The 24,192-nt window shown below is 43.5% G+C and overlaps 1 protein-coding gene across 3 annotated transcripts; it reads right to left on the bottom strand.

Annotated features, from left to right (window-relative positions):
* Positions 1–460: 460 nt before the first annotated feature.
* nlgn3a (neuroligin 3a) lies at positions 461–23,843 on the bottom strand. Of its 3 annotated transcripts, XM_042340704.1 has the most exons (7): positions 23,459–23,843; positions 20,708–20,767; positions 15,241–15,300; positions 11,571–11,720; positions 7,154–7,339; positions 4,247–5,036; positions 461–2,158 (listed from the first exon to the last, which is right to left on the bottom strand). In XM_042340704.1, exons 1-7 carry the CDS (start codon positions 23,817–23,819, stop codon positions 1,336–1,338), a joined length of 2,430 nt encoding a protein of 809 aa, XP_042196638.1. In that variant the 5' UTR covers positions 23,820–23,843; the 3' UTR covers positions 461–1,335. The 3 variants fall into 3 exon arrangements, with proteins under 3 accessions (XP_042196638.1, XP_042196639.1, XP_042196640.1); XM_042340705.1 differs by lacking the exon at positions 20,708–20,767; XM_042340706.1 differs by lacking the exons at positions 15,241–15,300; positions 20,708–20,767.
* Positions 23,844–24,192: the final 349 nt, after the last annotated feature.

Raw genomic sequence — 24,192 nt, 5'->3', positions numbered from 1 at the left:
TAAACCAATCGTTCCCAAGCATCACCTTCCTTCCATAATCAGACAAAGACAACTACAAAGGAACAGATACAATAGGAAAACAGACAGACTGTAGGCTTGGAGAGGGAGTAAATATCCGAGGTCTCATGTCATACCTTACCTGGTGGTTACCTGATATGATGATTGTGAATAAAAGGGGAGAAAATATTCCATTAGCAACACAGACCTCCCTGACTGAACAAAGCACACAGACAGTCTCCGCAATCTGAGGCCAAGAGCTGTGCCCTGGGCAATGTACCCAAAAGCTGCAGCCTTGTACACCCTGATACTCTATTGCAAACTGGCTCTACACAGGCAAAGTAACACACAGCACACAGATGCTTATCAAAGTACAAAACCAAACACAGTTAAAAACAATTCCCCACGCTCTCCCCAAGAAGTTTTGCTGGTTCTAATTTGGCACATGACACAACCCACTGTGTATAAAAAGTTAAGGGATCTGAACTGCACGATTCTGTATTATTTGCTGTAATTCGACAAACATTCCCCCCACCCCCCCGAAAAAAGTCACAGATCTGTAAAATGTTTCGCTGTTAGATTTTCTCACAAATCATCGTCCGAGTCAGAAAAATACAAAGAGCGCGTGTGTTCCTGGAGGAAGGAGAGCCACCTTCAGCAGAAGCCAATCCCGACAACCAACAAAGTGACCATCCAGACAGTGAGCCCAGCTTCTCCAGTCCAGCTTCTGTTGCCGCTCTTATTGGATTCTGAATCCTGCCCGACTGTGGCAGTGGGCTCGCAATGCAGATCCTGTGTCTTCTACACTGTCAATCCAGTTCAGAACCATCGCGCAAAAACACTCGACTTACATACACCAGACAGCAGCTCCCTCTGCGCCCAGTAACCCTGTTTCCTGACTATAAAAAGCATCGTAATTCAGTCTGCGTGCCCGTCTGTGTGCGAGTGTGTGCGCGTGTGTGTGAGAGAGAAACCCTCTCCGTGCTGGCATACTAAATGATATAAAACACATAGACGCAGCAGCCGGGAGTCTAAGGCATGTGAACACTGTGATAGACATGAACACCATCGCCTGCTGCTCGGCCCAGCAACAAAAGCACTTCTTAATTTTCTCTTTTTTTTGCCTTTTTTATAAAAAAAATTGATATTAAAACCTCAGGTTGTCACTTTGAAGAAGGCCTGGCGTGAAGAATGTATCAGAAGTTCCTCAGGAGAGAGAGAGAGAGAGGTTCCTCTTCTCTCCGAGGTGTATAATGCAGCAGGTGCGGGGGCCAGAGCGAGTGCCCGTCCCACCAGGCTGCGCGGTGCCTTGGCTCCCAGAGCTGGGCTCTGCCCGGATTATACTCTGGTGGTGGAGTGCGAGTGTGGCAGGCCGGCACTGCTGAAACCAGCGGCGAAGGTGTTGTATGGGTGCAGTGCCTGCATGGGCACCAGTGAGTTAGGGATCATAGTGATGGTGTTGGGGGTCATGAGTGGGATGTCGTCAGGAGAGCGGCGCATAGTCAGTGTGTAGTCGGGCAGAGCAGCTAGGCTGTCACATTCGTGGCTCTGGTTGACCTGCAGGGACATGATCTCCTCGTCTTGGCCGTGCGCCATGTCGTTGCTGGCGCTGTGCTCAGGGCTGGGCTGGCGGTGAGGCTCACTTCGTCGCTTGTCCTTGCGGTAGTAGAGAGCAGCAAAGGCCAGAACATTAAGGAAGAGCAGAGAAGCCCCAACTGCAATGGTCACGCTGAGCTCGGTGGAGTAGTCGCGGGGGTTGTCGATGAGCAGTGAGTCGCTGTCCTGCTCTGAATCCCATTTCTCCTGTTGTTCGGAGTTGTAGGCAGGCGACATGCCTGACCTTGGCCGCTTGGTGGTGAAGGGCCATGTGTTGCCATTAGGGCGCCGGGTGTCATAAGAGATAGGGGTAGTGTTGGGCTGAGGCACCTTGGTTGTGGTAGATGTATATTGGAACATATCATGCAGATTGTACAGGTGAGGCACTAGGTGCTTCCAGAAGGCCACCTTGGTGGCTCGGTAGTGCTCTCGCACCCGAGGCTTCAGGCCAATGTGGAGGTACAGCTGGTCTCCGGGGCTGTACTTGGACCAAGCCACCTCCTCAAAGCGGTTTGCCTTGGTGTGGATGAACTTGGTGTCTTGGGGCACAGGCTTGTTGGGGTCACTGAAGAGAGAAAGAAAGACAGGACCAGTTAGTAGCATTCCCATTCATTCAGTGCAGTTGTTACTGGTGATCCAGTCAGTTTTGTTGTAGTGCCCAGGAATGAAAACAGTGGAGTGACCTAATCTAATCTCCCAGGCTTGTTTAGTGAGTGGTATTCTGGTCTCTGCCCTTGAAAGTTGTGAGCTCAAAATCTGTATTGAGCACTGAGCTCAGTCTAACACTTGTAGTTTGATAGGGCCTCATCAAGTGAAATCTTCTCGTATTTCAAATTTAATTGCTGACTGTCAAGTGTAATGATGGTTTTTGTAGGCAAATGGTAGCCATTTGCACCATTTAGATCCCGCAAACCGCCTGGACTTGAATGACCAATTAATCAGAAGAATTGTTGAGATGGCGAATGCTGCAGTGGGATTTTGATGTTAGTTGGACAGAGACTACAAAAATATAGAATATCTGATGAATTAAATTGGAGATCCAGGTCCATTTCTGATATACATTAATGATCTGGTTTTGCAGACTTAGTGCAAAGTACTGTAGTTACACTAAGCAGACGGCACTAAGTCAGGGGATGGGAGGGCGAATTCCCACGTCAGCCAAGAACTTCCAATGAGCTCAACACACGGGTTGATCACTGGCAAATTAGTTCAATACAGAAAGATGAAAGGTTCTGAATTTAGGAAGTAAAATAGGCACACGTACTGAATAGATGGGATAGAACTTTCCAAGGAAGAAGCTGAAAGAGTCTTAATTTACTAGTCACACATCTTGTCAAAGCACTGTGAGGAAACAATAAATAAGGGAAACACAATTCTCAGCTCTATTGCCAAATCAGCTGTGTTTAGATTCCCAAAAGTCATTCTCAAGTTGTAATTTGCTCTGTGTTCTGATCAGGCTGCACTTAAGTACTAAGTGAAGTAGTGCAAAGGAGAGCAATGAGGCTGATCCCAGTGTTGGAAGGAAAAGCTATGAAAAAATTAAAAATGTTATGGCAATTTACGGCCTGAAAATTATCTCAAAGAGAACCTTATAGCAAATCCCCATTACTACAGTGTTTTAGATCCATAAAATCCAAACCCTCTCTATTGCAATGTACAGGAGCATTTTCCCTGAGCCAGCTGAAAAAACATGGTTAATTTCAGGGTCATTGAGTCACCAGCAACATCACTGCCTGAGTATTCCTAAGTATTAACATCTCCTGACATGAAAGGCACCATATAAATACAATTTGTTATGCAAGCAGGAAGTATTACTGGTGACAACCCAATGATCCAGAAGTCAACCATTTTGGTGTGAAAAAACAGAAAGCATATAGCGTGACCGGGAGTTCATAAAACAACAGTGTGATAACCGCTATAACTAAATTTGTGCTGCGACAAAACAAAACATGCTATAACTGGGCTACACTGTATATAGAGGTACAGAAGATGCTTATTAGGAAGAATACTTTTGTTACACTAAGGCAGGACAAGAGGGTACAGGTTGAAGGTGCATGAAGGTCAAGTTTAGAATAGGCATCATGAAGTATTTGAACTAAGGGAGGAATTAACAACTGAAATGGTAATAGGGCCCAGGACATTGGACTCATTTAATAAACATCTCCCTGTTGTAATAGAATGAAGGAAGGGCAGTCATTTTGGAAGGACAAAATTAAATGTGTCTAAGAGCCTTCTTCACCCGAGCCTCTTTTGTGATCCAGTGCACAAATCTGTGTTCAATGTGTTGACTGAAAAGCTAAAAAGGAATGTTTTTTGTGCAAAGATCTAGAGACAGAACTGGACACAAGTAGATCCATTTACTAAAGAAGGCTTTACAAAGCACACGTCTGAACCCATCTACATACTTTGCTCAAAAATATTTTCTCACAAAGTGATAAATGTTTTGAAAAAACCATCTTGCAAATAAAAGCAGGGCTATATACATACACCTGCCCTATTAGACGCTGAAGAACCAGGGCTCTCCGAGGTTCTGAAAACTTAGGTTCAAAACCGCGAGGGGCTGCTTTCCCCAGTGACTGGCACCAGGGCTGGAACTTCTAATGATTCAGAGGCTGACTATTAAAACTGTAGCCCCCTTCCTCCCGCCTCTTACCCGGTCTTGGCAAAATTGGTCCAATAGGTCATGACCACAGCACTGAGCATCACATCATTCTTAGAGAAGTTGCAGGGGAATAGGTCTGTGGGGCCGACCATGGGAATCCCAAAGACATAGGGCACCTCATCTCCGTGGGAGGCATCAGACCAGGCAGGCTTCATATCACTCTGGCAGTGATGGTAGAAGGCGTAGAAGTACGTGGGGGAGCCATAGCGGGCATGCAGGTCTGCAGTCACCACGGCCGGTTCTACCCACTGGTGGTCAGTGAACAGAGCAACCAGAGTCTTGCGTCGCGTCTCTGGGTTGTCCCTGTCTGCCCAGTCTGTGTACATGAATTTGATGGTTTCACGTAAAGTGTCCTTGCCCTCAGGATAGCCGTACAGATTATCCACAAAATTAGAAACTGTGAAATCGAAATCGCTGCCTGATATTCCATCTCCCGCGTCCACCACCCATTCCACAAACTTCAATCCCTCTCCTTGGTTGACTCCTAACATGATGTCATAATTAAGGAACTCTCCTTGCTCCATCAGAATTTCTGGGTCATCAGGAATCACATCGCCATCAATGACAGGTCCAAATGCCACATGGTATTGGGCTGGCTTAATGTCCTGCTCCACCAGTTCCCTGTAAGTTTTCTGTCTCAGACAATCGACCATGTCCAGCGTGTCCAGCATGTTACAGCCCACCTTCTCTGCCAGCAGTCTGGTGTACTTGGCTGGCTGATAATTTACCGCCCAGCTTGACAAAGCAGAGCCACTCTGAATAATTGCCCTTTGGAAAAGACCTGAAAGAAATGCAAACAGAGGTACAGCTCAGGAGGTACAGCTCCCACTGACTGTGAGTGCAACAGACAACAACCGAGCCCTGCCATCTACACTTGTGCATATGCCTTAACAGATTAAGTAACCTTGTCCCTCCCTATTGCCATAGATGAGGTGTACGGGATAGCTCTTATTTTGTATGATTTGACATTACATAATGTAACTGCTCCATGCATGTGTGCTGGGGCTGAACTCATGAGAAGTTTATGGATGAAGTTTAATCTCATCCTTTCATAATCCCAACCCTACTTTTTCCCATTATAGTATTGAGGTGTTTCTCAGAGACCAGGCCTCAGCGATCGTTCCTGGGATGCCATTCTAGCTGTTGACTGCACTCACGGGGAACGTTAAGATGATGTAATCATTCGTAGCCCAGGACTTCAATCAACCACTGGATCTTCACATCTTCATGCACTGATACAGGAATATCTCATCAGGTCACCATTTACATGGGAGTTTCTGATTTGCGGTTGGGAAATGGGAAAAACTGACAAGAATAAATAACTTTATGGGAGTGTGGGATTGGGTCCATGTGTCTGGGATTTGGGGAAAGCTTTAACAACTTACAGCTGCACTAACTGTGTCTGGAGAAACCCACAGAATCACTTTCACAAAGGAGAGTGCTGTGCAAATGTCCTCTGACTGCCTAGGCTGATGACTTGTTCCCTGAATCCCCCCCACACTTCCTGGCAGCTGTGTTTTATTCCCTGCCAGGAAGCAATGAGAAAGTGAAAAGAGAGAATTTTGGAGTAGATACGAGTGGGACTGAGTCCAAGGAATGTGATACAGCTCACATCAGTGCAGTCCAATGGTCTAGACTTATTGATGAATGGTACTTAACTGATCTGTATATGCAATAAGACCTCTGCATGTGCAGCATTCTCTGACAGTCACACAACTCCATCTCTGCATGATTCAGACTCAGCCACAGCAGATTAAGCATCAGCGCAGAAGAAAGAAAGTACAGCTCGAAACAGAAATCAATAAAACCTATAGTTTATAGAACACTTCACGAATCATCAACATTTTTTTAAATGGGGTGAATGCAGTTTGACCTCCAGGTGTGTAATTACACCAGTCCTGAGCAATTCAGTAACTGGTGTTTATGCTGCAAAATAAGGTTTAGTGCAGTCATTGGCTGCCTCTGCCTGTGACCTGAGCTCAGGGGTCTCTGCATTGTGTTGAGGAAGGCTGTAGATTACTTGAGACCAATCACTCTGTCTCGCTCCAGTAAGGTTAATGGGAAACAGAGCTGTGATAAAGCAGCAGGACCTACACATGATCACAGCTTATAGGACTCACTCAGTTCATGTTCAAGAGGCTGGTGTGTGTGACAGACTCTGTCCTGCAGTAACCTGCCAGTGCAGGGTTGGCTTTAACAGCCTCTGAGCTGGATGTGCTACTGTGTAATTAGCCATTGAAGAGATGCTCAATACACGAGCAAAGGGCAAATCTTCATAAAACCATTCAAACAGAATTAATAATCACTTGTCAATTTACAAAGAAACCAGGGTGAGCTGCAGTGGTGTTCCTGGCAGACAGAACACCACGATAAGACCTCATCAGTGCTTTCTTAGGTGGAGTATTTTGGGTTGCTCCAGGTATCTTAACCAAAGGGATGTTTCATGTATAAGCTCAGACAGCAAGGAGCAGCAGAATATTCTAGAAACCGTGAAAGCGCTATATCAAAAAAATGCAAGGATTATATTCGACCTAGGAGGGTGTAACAGCCCGATCATGCTCTGGCATTTTCTAGAAGGAATTGCTAATGACAATCAGGAACCATGGATGATTTTGTCCTCCCGAAACCAGAGGCACTGAATCCAAGTACTGATCCCTGCTCTTGGAGAGATCCACCATATCAGTACTGATTGAGGATATTCCTGAACTGTGTGACTCAGCTACACACTGGGTCACACACTCACAAGTTGATCCGTTGACCTCACTGAAGAAAATGTAACCCCTTCAAATCAGATACATGCACTCAGAGGAAAGCCTGGCTCTAGTTGCAGAAACACTTATGAATTGGAAGTTAGAGGAGGAAAGTTGCACAAGTTAATTTCTGACATGAAGTACCTACCTTCCGAATGGTGGGACAGTGTCAAGAGGCTGACACAGGACCCTCCAATTCCAGATCCGAATACTGTAATCCGCATCGGATCTCCTCCAAAGAAGGCAATATTATCACTGATCCACCGCAGCGCTTGGATCTGATCCAGAAGCCCATAATTGCCCTTCGCAGCCTGATCCCCAGTGCTTAGGAAACCTAGAACAAACCAGAGAATTGGGTACATGATAGATACACCCTCAGCCCAGTAACTGTAACATCTGCTTCATAAATTGCAGCTTCACCCAATTAGTGGTGAATTGCCAGCTATACATCAGAGGCTGGGTGCATCTTCCAATGCTATGGTCTGTGAAAGGGCATCAGCAAGATCCATGAGAAAAATAATGAACTTAACTCCACCAAAGTGTTGGTGGTGTTAACAATGTCTTGGTCCAGGCAGGACTTTGCAAGCTTTGTAAATATCATGAAATAAAAATGACTAATTATACTTGTTGCAGGACATTAGTAATGCAGCTTCTAGCACCTCTCATATTCCCGCACAGAATATAGGCAAAGGTTTGTCTGGCAGACGATTGTTCTCTAGGCTCCCGCCTTCCTCATGCTTTCCCTTCCATCTACCTTTCTTTTATTTATATGCACAATAACTCGCTCTCCATTGGTTTTACATCTCGTCTGAGATTCTGCTAAGTAAATGTCTACAAAAATGCAGGAACAATAAATATTAATCCTTGCATTTGGTATAGTGCCATATCACATTGTTGAAACATCTCAAAACACTTCAAAAGATTTAATGTAAAATATATTGACGGTGTTACTTGTAGGAAAACCTGCAGCCAATTTGCATACACCAATTTCACCAAACAGCCATGAGGCGAATGTCCAATTTTTTAATCTGGAGAACTGTTGGCCAAGGCACCAAGAGAAATCCCGTTCTCTTTTTGAATAGTGCCATGGGATCTTTAGCATCTACCTGAACAGGCAGTTTAACATCTCATCTGAAGAAAATCTAGATGAGATGGCGGCAGTCTCAATGAGTGGACACTGGGATGCAGGTGTGGCTCAGTGAGTGGTATTAGGATTCAATATCAGTGCACTGTTCAGTGAGTGAGATACAATTGTTTGAATAAAGCAGCCTTTTGAGTGGAGAAGTAAATCACTTCAGATTTATTGTTACTGAGTACAGTGTTTTTGTTGTTTTATCTAAATCGGTTGCAACTGGAATCCCAGTTATTAAAATATCTATTAATTTCTAAGTGACAGGTTATTACATGTGAATGGAGACCTGCCACATCCATTCTACCTTTAATTGATGGAATTGATCACTGAGGCTGAGAGAAGTTACGGAGTGGCAGGGCAGTCTGCATGCTGAGACTTTATTGGCTTATTCTATGGAAAAAAATCTTGATTCTGACCTTTCATTGTAACTGAAAGGCAGCAGCAAGCATTGCAGGAAGGAATCCAAGCCAGAGCCAATAAGTAAGGCAGCTACCCTGCCAGGGTCACAGCCCGGAAGCCACGTGAATGAGTAGTTGCCATCTTCTGCCAAAATCACTGAACTGGTTAAATGGGATGAATGGGAGTTTGTCTTTTTATCGCAACACATTTGTGGGATTCATTGGCTAGCAACACTCAGTCACACTTTTAATGACCTTCAGCAATTGGCTGCTCGTTGTCATCACAAGAGATTTGTTCACTTGCTGATGACATCTCTTCTGCAGAGTGGTTTCCTCTCTATTGGAAAGCCTACTCAGTGCAGCAGACAGGGGTAAAGGCAGGACAAGACACCTGATATCTTCAGTGCTGGGAAGCCTAGTTTAAGATCACAGAGGCTGTAAAGTTGTTCACCTATATTTAGTGGTGCAAGACCAGACACTTTCCTCACTCAAGAAATATTCAGCTCTTTGGTTGGAGAATCACATCCAGGGAAAACATGGGATGATGTCAGGAAAGCTGACAATGCTAGTCATCCTGGCTACACGTGTTTACACTCACACAATACACCAAAAGCATCCTTATAGTCACACTCCGACTGTCCCATATTGCATCAAGAATGACAAGAGATCTGTGCCTGCAGGAGCAGTTGCCATTTCAAAACATCATGAAGGCAGAATGCACAGAGCAGAATCAATCCCAATTACGTGACAAATCCCAGGCAGTCACCCAACTTGTTAGCTTCTCTGAACTACTCAGAGCACTCAAAAAAAGAAGAATGGGACACGGTAAGAATAGGACACTGATCCTCAATCAACAACAACTTGCATTTATATAGTGACCTTCACATGGGGTAGCGTCAAATTAGTATTACGGATTATTCATAAATTTTCATTATTATAGGAATGTTGGGAAACCTCATAGGTGTTGAAAATTATAAATGGCTTGGTGAGGTAAATAGGGATTACTATTTCCCATGGTCAGTGAATGAGCAATCTTTACCAAATAAAACAGACAGACAGGTTAGGAGATTTTTTTAAAAAAACAGAAAGTTTAGTACCACCAAATACAGTGCTTGAAAAACATAAAAGATGTGGGGAAAAGGCAAGGCAGTGGGACTGAAGAGGCATGCTGTTACAGAGAGCCAGCATAGGCTTTCTTCTGTGCTGAAAAATTCTCTGATTCTCTGAAATCCGGTAGGCCATTGACCTGTTAGCAGTGTACACAGATTGATGGTAGATGCAGTTTAGTGCTGAGAAAAGAAATGGGAAGTATCTATTTTGGGAAACGAATCAACAAAATCATAATGTTGATAATAGCATCTTAGGAATCTTCTTGATTAGTACTTATTTATAATCCTGTTATCAACCAGTATTCTTGTTCTCTAGCTATACTAATTTTATTCTAGTTCTTACTTGAACCATTAACTCTTTACACAGGTAAGGGTCTAAATCTGTGTACAAATGGCACCTATTCCCTGAATACAGACCACAAATACTTTTACTTTAGCAATTAATGTCCACAGTCATCTGGGCAAAGACCCCATGCTGCCCCTTGCTCAAAACCCAGCTTGTGGAGCTGTCAGTGGATCATTCTCTGAAACCCACCACCTTCCCAACATGTGGCTCCAAACTGCAGGAATGATAAATGTACGGATGCCTGAATCCCATCAACTCTAATTATCTACAATTGTGTATATAAAAAAAATCTATAAACTACCTTGTAATGGATATACAAATAGTAATAAATCAAACAACTGCCCAAACAAGCCCAACGGGAGATGGATAAACTGAGGACCATGCAGTGTCTCGCTGACAGATTAGATCAGATGATGCTTCTGCCACATGCTCTCAGATCTCATTTCATTACTTTCAGAATCAGATTCACACGCACTATAACTATTCACAGCAACCGCATTTTCCAGAACTCTAATATTACCTAACTCACACATCTTTTCCATTCTTAACTATCATGGTTACACTGTGTAACTTTCGCATTCTCTCATCCACTCTAATAAGTATAATTATCACACACTCAATGAATTTTAGTGCAACTCAGCCATACGGCTTCTGAAGTGAACTGGAAATTGGTTGCTGGATCATAGAAAGCAATGAGTAATTGTGGTATTGGAGTTGGATCTGCAAGGACAGAGGTAACTAAATTCGACCTAAGGGTTCAATGCTCAAACTGATGCTATATACATAAATGATGAAGCAGAGATCAGCTATGCTGATGAGTTGCTAATAACATGGAACAGCTGACCAAATACTGAGGAATCCGGAAAATTAGGGAACTGGGTTGTCAAGTGCTAACTATCATTTAATGTGGATAAATGCAAAGTGATGAGGTTGGGAAAAAGAATAAACAAGGAAATAAACAGCATTAGTCTGGAGGGCATGACACAGTAGAAAGATTGGAGATATTGGTAGATAGAGCATTGAAACCATCAGCAGTCTGACAACAGCAATAAAGAAACCATCAGAATCTTGGGATAAAGGCAGAGCACAAGTCAAAGAAATGATAAGGAACTTGATCAGGGTACTAGATTGGTTCCACCTGGAAGACGGTGTACAATTCTGGTCATTGTATTACAATAAGGACTTTTTGGCACTTGAGAGATGAATGGCCTCCTCCTGCGCTGCATTATATATAGGAAAGCCATCTTCTACACTAACCCAATCTATAATAAAATAATAATAAGCCTTGTATTTGTTTTCATGTCTTCGGACGTCTCAAAGCGCTTCACAGAATATACTGTAAAGTGAATCGACTGTATAGTTGTGGGTGAAACGTAATCTAGCTCTCCCAGGTCAGAGAGAGAACAGGACTGATACAAATTAAAGCTCCCTCTTCACTGTGTCAACAACTAGTAACCCCATCATTAATACAGAAGTTAAAAAAGTGAAACGTCATGTTTAGCTTCTTTCCTAAAAGAACGCAACATGCAGATCACACATTTCCCATCATGGCTAAAGGAAGCTGGCCATGGGTTTCTTACCTAGAACCCCCACTCGGTAGTTGAGTGTGATGACGATGACATTCCCATAACTGGCGAGGACACTGCCATCAATCATATTCCCTGTCCCTTCCATGTATGAGCCTCCATGGATATACACCATCACCGGCTTTGGGCCACTGGCACGAATATCTGTGTGGAAGAAAGCATCAGGAAAATATAGTGTCACCTTGTTCAGAGGATTCTTGCAATGGAGATGAGCACCCCAGATGCTAGGTATCTTCAACAAACATACCGGATGCCAGTCGCCCCTCACACATACCCAGAAGCCAGGCACCCAACACACACACACACACACAAACACAGAAGCCAGGCACCCAACATACACACACACACACATAGAAGCCAGGCACCCAACACACACATACACAGACACACACGGAAGCCAGGGACTCAACACACACACACACACATCCAGAAGCCAGGCACCCAACACACACATACACAGACACACACGGAAGCCAGGGACTCAACACACACACACACATCCAGAAGCCAGGCACCCAACATATCACAAGTACAGGTACCAACACACTGATATAGGTATCAACATACCAGAGATACAGGTACCAGCACACTGCAGATACTGTGTGGAGATTTATAGCAATGTCTGAGGCCCAGATGCGTTTAGTGTCACTTACCGAGTTGGATAGAATGATTTTCACTGGATTGGAGTAACTAGGCTTGTTATCAGCGGCTGAGTTAGTGAAAGAGCATCGCTCAAGGGCCAGCAGGATTGAAGTAAGTAATTGGGAGCTAAATACAAACTGTACAGAAATGATTGGAATTGGCTAGGAGACTATCTCCCAGTTCTTGGTTTGATTGTTAGGTTGATGTGAAAGGCACTATACAAATATAATTTTGTTGTTGTTGTACCAGTCCAAAGGTGGAAGATACTGGGATATCAATGAGTTTATTTGTGGTGGGAGACATTGGTGGGATTATCTTCCCAATGAAGAGATTGATACTCTCCATCTGGAATGTTACAGTTTATGCAGCTGTATCCATGAGTATCACGGTCTCGCTGGTACCTGACAGTGGTGCAAATATGCAGGTTGCAGTTTATTTACAATCCCAAGACAGACATTTAACACAAAAATATAAACATAAAACATGTGGGCGGCAATTGGGTAGAGGGAAGGAGGAAGAGGAGGAGAAGGGGTGTACACAGTTGGGTGGAGTCAGCAACTGGCAATATGAAGCATCTAGTGGATGGAAGTAACACATCAAATGTTAATGAATAGCGTGAGCGAGGGTAAAAAGAGATTATGGTGTCAGGCTGTGGTTATCAGATGGCTCTTGCCATTTCAGGACATGAGGGGCTGTTACCTACCTGGAAGAGCCGTTGTGTTGTGAGCTACACTGGTCTCTTACCTGTTCATACAACAGCTGAACAGACGGATCTGGGATTCCGACCACAGGCAGAAGGATAACAAATTCTGGAATCATACTGATTTTATAACCATCTTATTGTGGTAATTATGACACAACCAGTTCTAATATCTAAAGAAACATTATCCTCTCGAGGAGAATGGAGGTGGCCCTTACAATCAATGCTTTGTGAGGAGATTATTGTATTTAATCTGATGTAATACTCAGGCCAGTCACTTGTGCCACTGGAGATTCAGCAGAGGTCCCCAGGTTGGGTATTGTCTACAAATGTCAATATAACTAACATTAACAAGAAATATCAAGCTTGATCTTGCAATCAATCTCCTCCTGTTGCCATTGACCATTTTCAGACAGAACAGCTGTCTGTCCCTGCAAACAACCAGTCCTACCACCTGATCTTACCTGACTTTCATTGCTATGCAGTCAATCAGCTATATTTACCAATCAGTGGTTGGGTGGACAGAGCCGTACATGACCACATCTCCTGTGTGGGACAACTCATGACAGCCATTGATCATCTCCCCCCAGCTCCAGAAGATGACAGTGGTTCCCATCTCCCAGATGTCAATGAATTTCATGTGCCAGATGTCAGTGAATCGCATGTACCCTGAGCCACAGAGTGATGGGACTGACACACTAGTCAATATACAGAACTCACCATCTGCAGTGAAACACTCGTCTTAAGCATAATTGTGAAAAGAGTTCTTAGTCTCTCCCCCCCTCTTTTGAAAACTTCAGTGAAATTATATTTTGAATTTTTTTTCCTTGGTCTGCTGGCCTTTCCCTAATACAACTGGTTAGTGTTCAGCCGGTAACTACCAGGCTTTGAAGCTATTTTCAAGCACTGTTCAGCGCCTTGGGCGTCCTCCCGACGTGAAAGGCGCTACATAAATGTAATTTGTTGTGGTTGTATTTTCCGGTCTTTCATTAAGAATCTCAAATGAAAACATGCTGAATGTAGCCAGCTCCAAGCCCATGGCGCTCACATCTACTGCTAAAAGGGTGGGATTCACCCCAATTGGAGTGCTCCATGAAGTAGCCATTGCTTTCTTTGTCTATCATAAAGCCATAGCATTCAGTGTGAGAACGTGCAAACTCATGGATTAACCCCAGCAGCTAACAATTCATACAAGCCAAGTGAAAGGAGGGAACAGTGACTCATGCTGCTTCTCTACCGGCACCTTCAGGGAAGAAGCCACGAGCAGATGTAGCATCACAATGTGCCCTACTGTGAGCTGTGACACCACATGCATATACTCAGACACTCACACGCCAAGGCATCACACGGATTCCAAATTTACAAGTTAAACTCAACATAGACACTGAGTCCCCAGGAGTCAGGAGGGAACAGCATTGTGCTTACACTCATGGGATTTCACAGTGAAAGGATTTGTGATGAAAGTCACTCTTGGCACCTGATATAATACAAATTAAGAACCAGGGACTTTGAGATTTGCTCTTCAGTCTAGAAATTGTTTCAGATAGACTATGGCCAGAAGAACACTGATAGCAAGGAATTCAATATTCCTGTTCCAACCGTCACAACCCAGCTCAACATCTTGGATGAGGAATTAACTGGGTATTCCAACTGCCTTCCTGAAAAGAGGAATTAAAATGAACTTCAAAAAGAAAGTGGCAGATTACCACCAGAGCCACAAGTGTCAGACCATAGCCCCCACTCCTCAAGCTGCTAATATCCAATTTCAGCACTGCCTCTAGAAGGGTGTGGAGGATAGACAGCGCACATTTCCAAGGGCAGGGGTGTGGGGGGATGGGGGGGACGCTTTTGCATCTCTTAGTTAACTGATTACTAAGCAACAATGCCATGGGAACAGCCACAAACCATGTAACTGCTGAAGTAGGGGTAACTAATGATTGGCACAGTGATCCTATGGAAACAGAATATGTTTTGATCTGTTCAAATTGCCACTATATTTTCTACACTTCTCAAAAAACACACCTTGTGATGCTACTTTTCTAGAAGTCATAATCTCACAAACAAAAAACACACTCACTCACACAAACAAACAGAAACATATGCATACACATAAGCACAACACACACAGAGTGAAATCATCACACTGTTGCTCAGATACATGTGTGCACCGTTTCAAAAATGAGAAAACAAATTGCTGGAGGATTAACCAGATGTGTGAGGGAGACGTGCACATTGAGTTCTGAAAAACTGCTCAAGAGAAAAGGAAACTTAAAACAATTTCAGTCTGCATTCATGCACCAGCTGCGAGCACCGGAAAAATACCTTCGTCTTCATCCCCGTCATTATTGGCTAAATCGTCACTTTGTTTCTTTGTGTTGGCTCCTAGAAAGAAAGCGAGGAAAAACAAGGGAAAGAAAACAAGAGAATTCAAAAATACAAAGACTGTCACGGGCATCTCTGAACAGATTCCTGGAGACATATCGCACTGCCCCGGTGAGCAGCCTTACTAACAGATTGCTGGGAACGCACGCCACTTGATGATGAACATTGTCACTAACAGATTATTGGAGTCATTTGGCTACTCTTCTAAACACCAACCCTACCTCACTAATGTCTTTTTCACCTTTCCGTCAAAAATGAAATCCAGACACCAAATCGACTTATAATGAATGTGTCATTCATTTTGCAACAGGAGAAATGCCTGGGTTCTGATCTTCTGTGAGGAATTATTGGACAATCTGCCTGGCTCTCCCCTTGCTCATTGAATCAGATTGCCAACTTGCTGCTATTCAGCTTTGAACAGAAACTGCCTGCTCAATTTCCATCACAAAGTCAGAGGTCTATTCAACAATAATTGGGATGTGGAATCAGTGGCAGAGGTAATTGATGGTGGAGAGGGGTGGTGGGCACTAATGACCCTTCGCCTCCCCCCCTGGACAGTTACAAAACCCAGCTCCGCCACTATGTGGAATCCAGGCATCCTTGAACTGTACTGCAGAAAGAGGCGCAAGATTGAAGGAGAAAAAGCAATTTTAAGTGCGAGATGAATACTACAGTATCTCCAGTAGATAAGGGAAAGAAGGAGAAGCACACAGCTTCCAGCTAATTCATAACTATAATCCTGGCATTTGATGTAGCGCCTTATCATGTCGTCAAAATACCTCAAAGTGTCTCACAGGATTTCACTGTAAAGTGTAGTGACAGTATTTTAATTCTTAACCAAATAGCTATCCAATTCCTTCTTTAATTCTCATTGGGTAGACTATTCCACATTTATGGCCAGTTTCTATATCTCTTGCTTTCCACAGAAGTTTGCTCCAACCTAAAGCACACCTGCCTTGAAGCCAATGTTGTGTGACATACACAGGTAGGGAGAATTCAGGGATACAATGCCAAAATTACAGTTGAATTGATGCACAACACAACATGTGATTGGACATTGGATACAGACTTCAATTTGTGATCAATTTAAAATATACTGTATTATGTAGAATGAAAATTTAAAATTTGTTTATGTTTTTACTCAAGAAAGGCTTGAACACACAAACTGAAATCTCTGAATGATTTGATGTTGTTAACTTGACAACTGAAGTCTAGAAGAATCTTATTTTATAACTAATGATGCCATAAAAATCCTTACTAATGCAGGACTTCAATGAAATATTAGGATCCATCAAATGTATATTTAATATACATATGTAAATATATAAATGCTACCCTCGGTGGAGGGTGCTATATGCAAGTTGTTGTAGCTGTTGTATCACATGAGATAATGTATTTATAAAAAATCCCAGCGAAATTATAAAGCTATCCCTAAATGCATGCTTACATCTTGTCTGATCCCACACACACAATCCACTCGTTTTGGATGAAACCCTTTCCCATTGGTAATAGACATTTATACCTGTTTCACAATCAATAATAACATTAGCTCACAAACAAACAAAACAAAATATTGGTTAAAACAACAAACTGACCAGTAGCTAGTGGAATTACAACTCAGAAACACAAAGTATTTCAGATTCCATCTTGTCAAAAGCATTTTGACAAAAATGTAATAAATACTATTACTTAACACAAGGAACCCAAGTGTGGGAACAGCTGAACTGGTATCCCTTCAGAAAGTAGCCTCACTAATCCTGTGATACATAACACATGGCAACGGACATTGCAGTTTATCAGAGCTGAAGCTTGAATGTTTTGTTCAATGAGGCTTTGAGGATTTATAAGATATCTCATAACTTCATTGAAGTTCACAACAAGAAAGCTGATTGCATGTATGAATTCCTTCATTTTGGTAAAACAATTACCACCTCCCTCCACACTCTCTTCACCCCACTTCTAGGCTGGGCTTCTCTGTCTCACACAGGTTGCCTCACTCTCCAGTGCCATTCTGATGCCAAATAGCAGCAATCTACGAGGAATGGCTTCAATTGTCTTTTCCTGCTGGGAGACGCAAATTTCTACTGAGGACATTTAAAAATTGACGTAGGGAAGCTAACAATTACATACTCACTCATGTGCACACACTTGTTCTCGGGCATTCTCATCCACACGCACACACACTCGCATCTCATAACATTCAGTGATACTGTGTCTGTTATACACAAACTACTTACAGCCAACTGCATTGTTAATACACACAGGAACACTCTACATGCTTTTACAAAAAGTGCATTGAGAATGAGCATTCAATTCCCATTGACAACGGAATGTGCTGAGTGGTATTGCAATGATATAAACTATAAACAGTAGAATAGCAGACCAGGGTTGCAAGACTACATCACTGTCATCTTCATTACCAGTTAAATAAGCGAAAAGGAAATGTAGAATAGATATCAAGAAAAAACTCTTTACACGGTGATAAATATTTAGAATAATGCACCAAGCAAGGCACTGGAGGCCAACACATTGGGGCTTTCAAAACAAGCTTGGATGCCATAATGTACAGAAGGAAGAACCTATTCTCACTGTAGATCTTTCATATATTCTTATGGAATTGCACTCTTCTGACAATATTTTCATAGAGATAAAGCTCTTCAGCAAATCAAGAAAGCTAATTTTCCAAAGCATTGTGAAAAATGCACCTCCGCAGAGCATGTACAACTGCTCCAAACCTGGACTCACCCAGTCATTCCATCTCCTGTGGAGAAGTTCTGCATAAACACTCCCCAATCCCCAAAGCTAATCAAGTCGGACTACAAGATGCATCCACCCCCATATTGTGGCTATTTAAACCTGTATATACTTTACTTCCCAAGCCCCAGGAGCCCAGAAAAATCCTGTACCCTAGAGTATTTGTCATCTCCTCTGCACCTATCTCTATAAACATCAATCTCAATTCACACTCTGTCCCCCGGCTGCAAGCTGCCATGTTAATGGTCTTGCTGGGCTGGTGCGGTGAATAATTCCTCTTACTTCGCTGCACTTTTAAGAACAATATATGATAATTACCTCACGCAGCCTCCTTACTTATTCTCTCTACTATCCCAGTCAAACAAAAGTAATTTCTCAAATTCTCCAAAAACTACTTTATTGTAAGAAGATTGTGATCAATCGAGGTGTTATGATTTGCACAGATGACTGTCATTAATCTTTAAAACTAAAGACTTTATTATTAATGTTTCTGTACAACCAACTTGTATAAAATTAGTGTAATTAACTCCAGGTGACAAGACATTTTTATAATCAAAAGGGATATTACTAAAGCAGTCCAGCATTCAATCCACTTACAAGGTGAACTGAACAGTAACTCTACTGCTAATAATCCTTACAATTGATATTGTATCTTTCTTGTCAGGTGGTTGTCTCAAAGTACTTCCCATGATACGCTTTAAAGTGTAGTGACAGTGTATTTTATAGGCAAACTCAGAAACCACTTTGTATTTAGGAATGTCCCACAAACAACCATGAAGTGAATGACCAATTTTATTTAGGGATTATTGGCCAGGACACCGAAAGAAACTCTCACCTTTTCAAGTAGTGCCAATGTCAGATGGTACCTTGATGCCACATCTCATCCAAAGCACGGCACCTCTGTACGCTCCCAGCACAGCCCTGGAGTGTTAGGCTAGACTATGTCAGTTCAAAGTGTTAGGCTAGACTATGCTTGAACCCACAACCTTATTATTAAGAGCTGAGAGTTCTCCTAACTGAGCCAGGTCGATACTTAGAATCCATCCTATTCTCTCTATCTGTGAGATACGCTGGCCAGCATTGGTTTGGCTGCAGGTCCGTGCACAACAGGCATGTGACAGCCAGTGAGAATACAGTACCGAGATCCCACTTCGAAGAATTCTAGAAATTACAGCACAAGAGGCGTCTGCTGGTACTAGCACACCCACTGCGGTAACAAACACATTATTCACAAACCAGAAATGGGATTGTGAGCAGGTCCAAGAGGTCGACAAAAGACCAAAAGCAAACACCAACCTTTTGGGTTCCAACTGACTTTCAACATACAAGCCAGCTTTTGGTTTTCTTTTAAATATCACAAATCATTTACAATTAATGTGACAAATCCAGTTTGCGAATATTTTATTTTAGACGCTTTTCTTGTCCCATGTTTATCTTCTTCAAATGATCGCAATATCACATCAATCCATGAGTTGTAATAAATGCCGCTGAGCCATAGCTGCATTGGGCTCAGTCAACATATTTAATGCAAGGCAGTGACTAAGGTTATGTGGGGGGGTTGGAAAGAGAGGACAGAATGAGCTCATTCTAGCAAGAAGTCATTAAGTAAAGAGTCTGGCTGCTGGCTTTAGTGGCCTAAATAGAGATACACCACTCAGTGTACATCACCAACAACAACAATGACAAGATTACATTTGTATAGCGCCTTTCACGTCGGGAGGACGTCCCAAGGCGCTGGACAGAGTACAGCATTTCAGACCCAAGCTGGGGTTGGGGGGGTAAGGGAGGGGAGGGGAAGGGGGGTGGCCGATGGCATGGTCGAAGAGGAGGGTCTTGAGGCGAGACTTGAAGGAGGCTAAGGAGGGGGAGAGGCGGAGTGACTGGGGGATGGAATTTCAGAGATTGGGGGCAGAGTGGCTGAAGGCTCTCCTGCCAATGGTGGAAAAACCATGCTCTCCTCCATGCAGATACACCACCAAGTGTACGTCACCATGCTCTCCTCCATGCAGATACACTGTGCTCTTCCCCCCGCCCCCCGGTAGCTTCACTCTCCCACGCACAAACGCCACGCTCTTGGTACAGGTACATCATGCCCCTACCCCCAATGCAAACACACTGTGCCTCCATATTATAGATACACCAACTCCCCACCCCACCACCACCAGTGCAATGTCTTCCTCCATACAAGAGATATCTGCAGGAGCAGGTCCCAGTAACCTTGGGTTGGTGGTCAGTCTGCTTTCCTGAGTCACTGGTTCCTCCTGACTGGAATATAGATAAGAATGGAATCAACATGGCACAGTACAAAAGAGCTAGCTCTCAAGCCAGCAATTAAGTACCGCTCAAATATATATCACAGAGCAATGCACATCTTAGCTTGAAACCACTGGTCCTAGCTCAGAGCAGGAGGCTTTGATGCAGGGACCTACTGTTAGTGGAGATACTGACTAGTTGGGTTTCTGGTTCAGGTGTAGAAAGTGCTAAACCTAGCACAGACTGACAGACTGTTTTTTGAATGCTGCAACCACTAACAATGAGAAGAGATGCAGCCCAATCTTGGCTGTGCACTTCACTCAGCGAGTTGCCAATGCGATGATCGGCTCTGTGTGAGGACATACTCACTCCGTGCCTCCCGTACGAAGGTGCTACCTACCTCCTTTTCTACATATTTTCTTGTTTGGTTTTCTGGTGCATTCCTTCGATATTCTTTTTACTGTAAAATGAATAAAATACTCCAAAATAACACGAGACTCCGTCAGACACAGCAGGAGCATGCAATGACATCTCATCCCTCCTCCCTCCCTCCCTCCAGGACACAGGAGCTGCTATTGCAGAAATATTCAGTATTCCCAGGGCACGATCTCTGCCGGCAAAGTTCCTAAGGTACCACCACTGAGTGCCGCAATAAACAAGCAGAGGATGACAACGCAATTCCTTTTATGGAAAAGAGTGCAAGAAAGTTTGCAGAGTGTCCTAGGCAAATCTCAGGGGTGGGGGAAGAGAAAATGTGTGTGTGTGTGTGTGTGGACGAAACATTATTGTGAAACATGAGAATCCAGCAGATGAGAATTCCCTCTGATGCTGCCTCAGTCTGTTTAAGTACTCAGTAATTTCTGAGTTCACTGTAATTTGCACTATTTTATCCCTTAATTACACTATAAATTACACTATTTATTTTAACACACTGCACTGAACATACACTAAGCTACACTATTTTACACTGTTGGTTGTACAGTTATACACTGTTGTACGACTTCACAAAATAACTGATGGCTACTCTTGTAGATTATACAGTTTAACACAATGTTACACACCACACGTTACACTATTTACAGACTACACTCTCCACGTAACTGTAAGGTGCACTATTTACACACTGAAATGTCAGCACACTACAGTGGCTCTATTGGACACACGATGCTGTAGTGGCACTATTTTACATGATGCTATCAGTTACACTATTTTGCACACTGCCATTGGTGACACTACTTTACACATGACACTGTCAGATAAGCTATTTTGCACACTACACTGCCTCAAGTGAGCTCCCAATGCCAGCCTCTGAATACTTCTGTAATGTCAATATCAAGTCTTTACAGTCCCTGGAATGTTCCATTAAAGACTCAACCTGCTCCAACTTCACTGTAGAAATTAGCAGTGCGTTTACTGAACAGGCGACGTGCTTGATGTCCTGTCATTTTCCCCTTCAATCATAATTTATATTTTAAAGCACTTCCCAAAATACCTTACAATGTTTGAACAATCTGCCTTGTTCCTTGCCCCCAACCCCCATCATAGCATTCATTTATCAAGGTCAGCTAATTACAAGTCATGGCTCGAAGGATGGACTCCCAGACCAGACCCAATGTTTCAGCTGCTTCCATGTTGCTGCCCAACAGCCTGAATGGTAACTGATCTGCTTTGGTCAGCCCAGGCAGAAAGGCAGCTACTTACCCCTGATTCTGCACAGCCCCAGCTTCTTCTGTGACACTATGTGACACTTCTGTGACAGGTCCATCGTACAGGTTGATAAGAAAAAGTAATCTTTATCATTTTGTGCCATTATGAAACCAAATAGATCACTATATTTGCCATTGGCGATTCACTATTAATTTTAAATATACTGTGGCAGCCTACTCCAATGTCAGAGCCCACAGCACAGATCTGGCATCATTCCACATGGATTGTGCTGGAAAGGTGATACTAGACTCGCACAATGCTAAGTTAAGCTCTGATACATCAATTCATTGGTTCAAGTGGGTGATATCGGGTCAGTAACACTCAGTGCAGCAATTTGTGACCAAAGGGGAACTGAATCCACCAAAACAGCCAGAGGTCACCTGCTGGGGGAAGGGGAGTAATGTCCAGGGACAATTCACTGCCCCAAGAATGAAGGGAGAGACAAACCTGAGAATGGGAATAAATTAACCGCAGATGTCTAATGAAGAGTGAGTATTCGGGCGGGGGGTGGGGGGTAAAAAGAAACAGGAAGAGGGGTTGAAGTTAAGAGTGACTAGGGGCAATAATACGTGAAGAGGGTGAAGAGTGCACAGTGTGTTAGGGGAAATAGCCAATAAAGAGGGGCTCAGCTTGCCTGACCAGGGTAAGAAAGCATCAGTAGCTAAACTGAAGATGACGAGGTCCCACTTCGTGGCTTAGTTTCAAACCATTGCAGAAGGTGGCAACCTTACGATTCCAGACACGCTGGACCTAGAAACACAATGAGGCATGATGTCTCCACATGGCGTCCTACTATTTTGAGTTGATCTACATAGGTTGGACTCGAGGCGTGTCCATTCCTCCTCTGTGGGATGTTGAGAATCGAACTTGGACAATAAGTAATTTGTTGCAAAACCTAAAAGTCCTAAATGAGAAAGTTATTTAGCATAGAAATTCCTAGTAACCCTATTTGCAGTCTTTCCCCACTTCACTGAATGCAACCAAATTATCCTAGAATACTAAAGAATGCCTAATGTTGTGGATTGGGTTTGGGTTTCCTTCAGACACTCCAGTAGCACAACCCTGCCATGTCCTGAGAGAATATTTCTGCAATCAGCTTTCATACCCCTCCCAACATATGCCATTACAGTATGAACCCCAAACACTCCAGATTAACCCTGTGGGCGATGCATCTGGCTTCCGATTTACTGCAGTGATGCTTAGCTTTGGCTGTCAGACTGTGGGGCAAAGAACAGAAGAGGAAACCATAACAGTGCCGTAGACAGGAAGAGATGGAGAAGTCAAGGCAAGGATAAGCGACAACACTGGCGTGCGGGGCAGGGGGAGGATTGGGAAAACTGGTAGGAAGGGGGCTACGTCATGCTTAAACAGCAACAGACAGACAGACAAACCCGGGACAGAGACCCAGACAAAGGAAGCATTTGTTTGTCCCACGCGGACTCACCATCCTCAGTGGGTACATAGATGTTTAAGTACAAACAATCTTCATTCTGATCCTGAATATAAGCAGCCACAATATCCAGATTGGCGGTGAACCAGATCGGCAGCATAATAGCTGGAGCCATGCCGTGAATGTTTTGTGGGCAGACGGGAGAGAAGTGAGTCACATTACGAATCCCAGACCAAGAGGATGGAGGTTCTGGAGGTTGGAACCGCTTCTCTCCAATTGGAGCCCCAGCATACGGAACACCCAGGTACTGATCCACTGGTCCTAGTATCTCACTCGGCAGAGGAACCCGAATGCCCCGCAGTTTACCGTAATTCGTATTCACAGTTGGATAATTAATCTGACCATCCAGAACCATGACTCTTACAGCGAAGCAGAATATCCAGAGGGGAATGCTGAAGTCCACGTATAGGATGGAGTTGGATGTGTGCCGTGAAAAGGATGCTCGGCAATTCAACCTTTTGTAAAGAAACATGGTATGTGATAACATCATTGGGTTTTCCCCAAGGTAAATTCCGACCACCTCTTGTCAATAGACCATAGATCCAGAGGGTACTGCGCCTGGCTCCTTATACAAACTCCTGTTCCGCCATTAATCCATGTCACATATGCAAACCAATCGATGATATTCAAACCAGAGGCTTGTCCAGTCGTTTCAGATCCGGATGATTCCACACCCCTCATTCAGGCAACCATTATTTTGTGATCTCACTTCAATTGATTGGATGCGC

This window comes from Callorhinchus milii, unplaced genomic scaffold (assembly GCF_018977255.1).
Source record: "Callorhinchus milii isolate IMCB2004 unplaced genomic scaffold, IMCB_Cmil_1.0 Scaffold15, whole genome shotgun sequence".
NCBI lineage: Eukaryota > Metazoa > Chordata > Chondrichthyes > Chimaeriformes > Callorhinchidae > Callorhinchus > Callorhinchus milii.
This window is presented reverse-complemented; position numbering and strand designations above follow the sequence as displayed.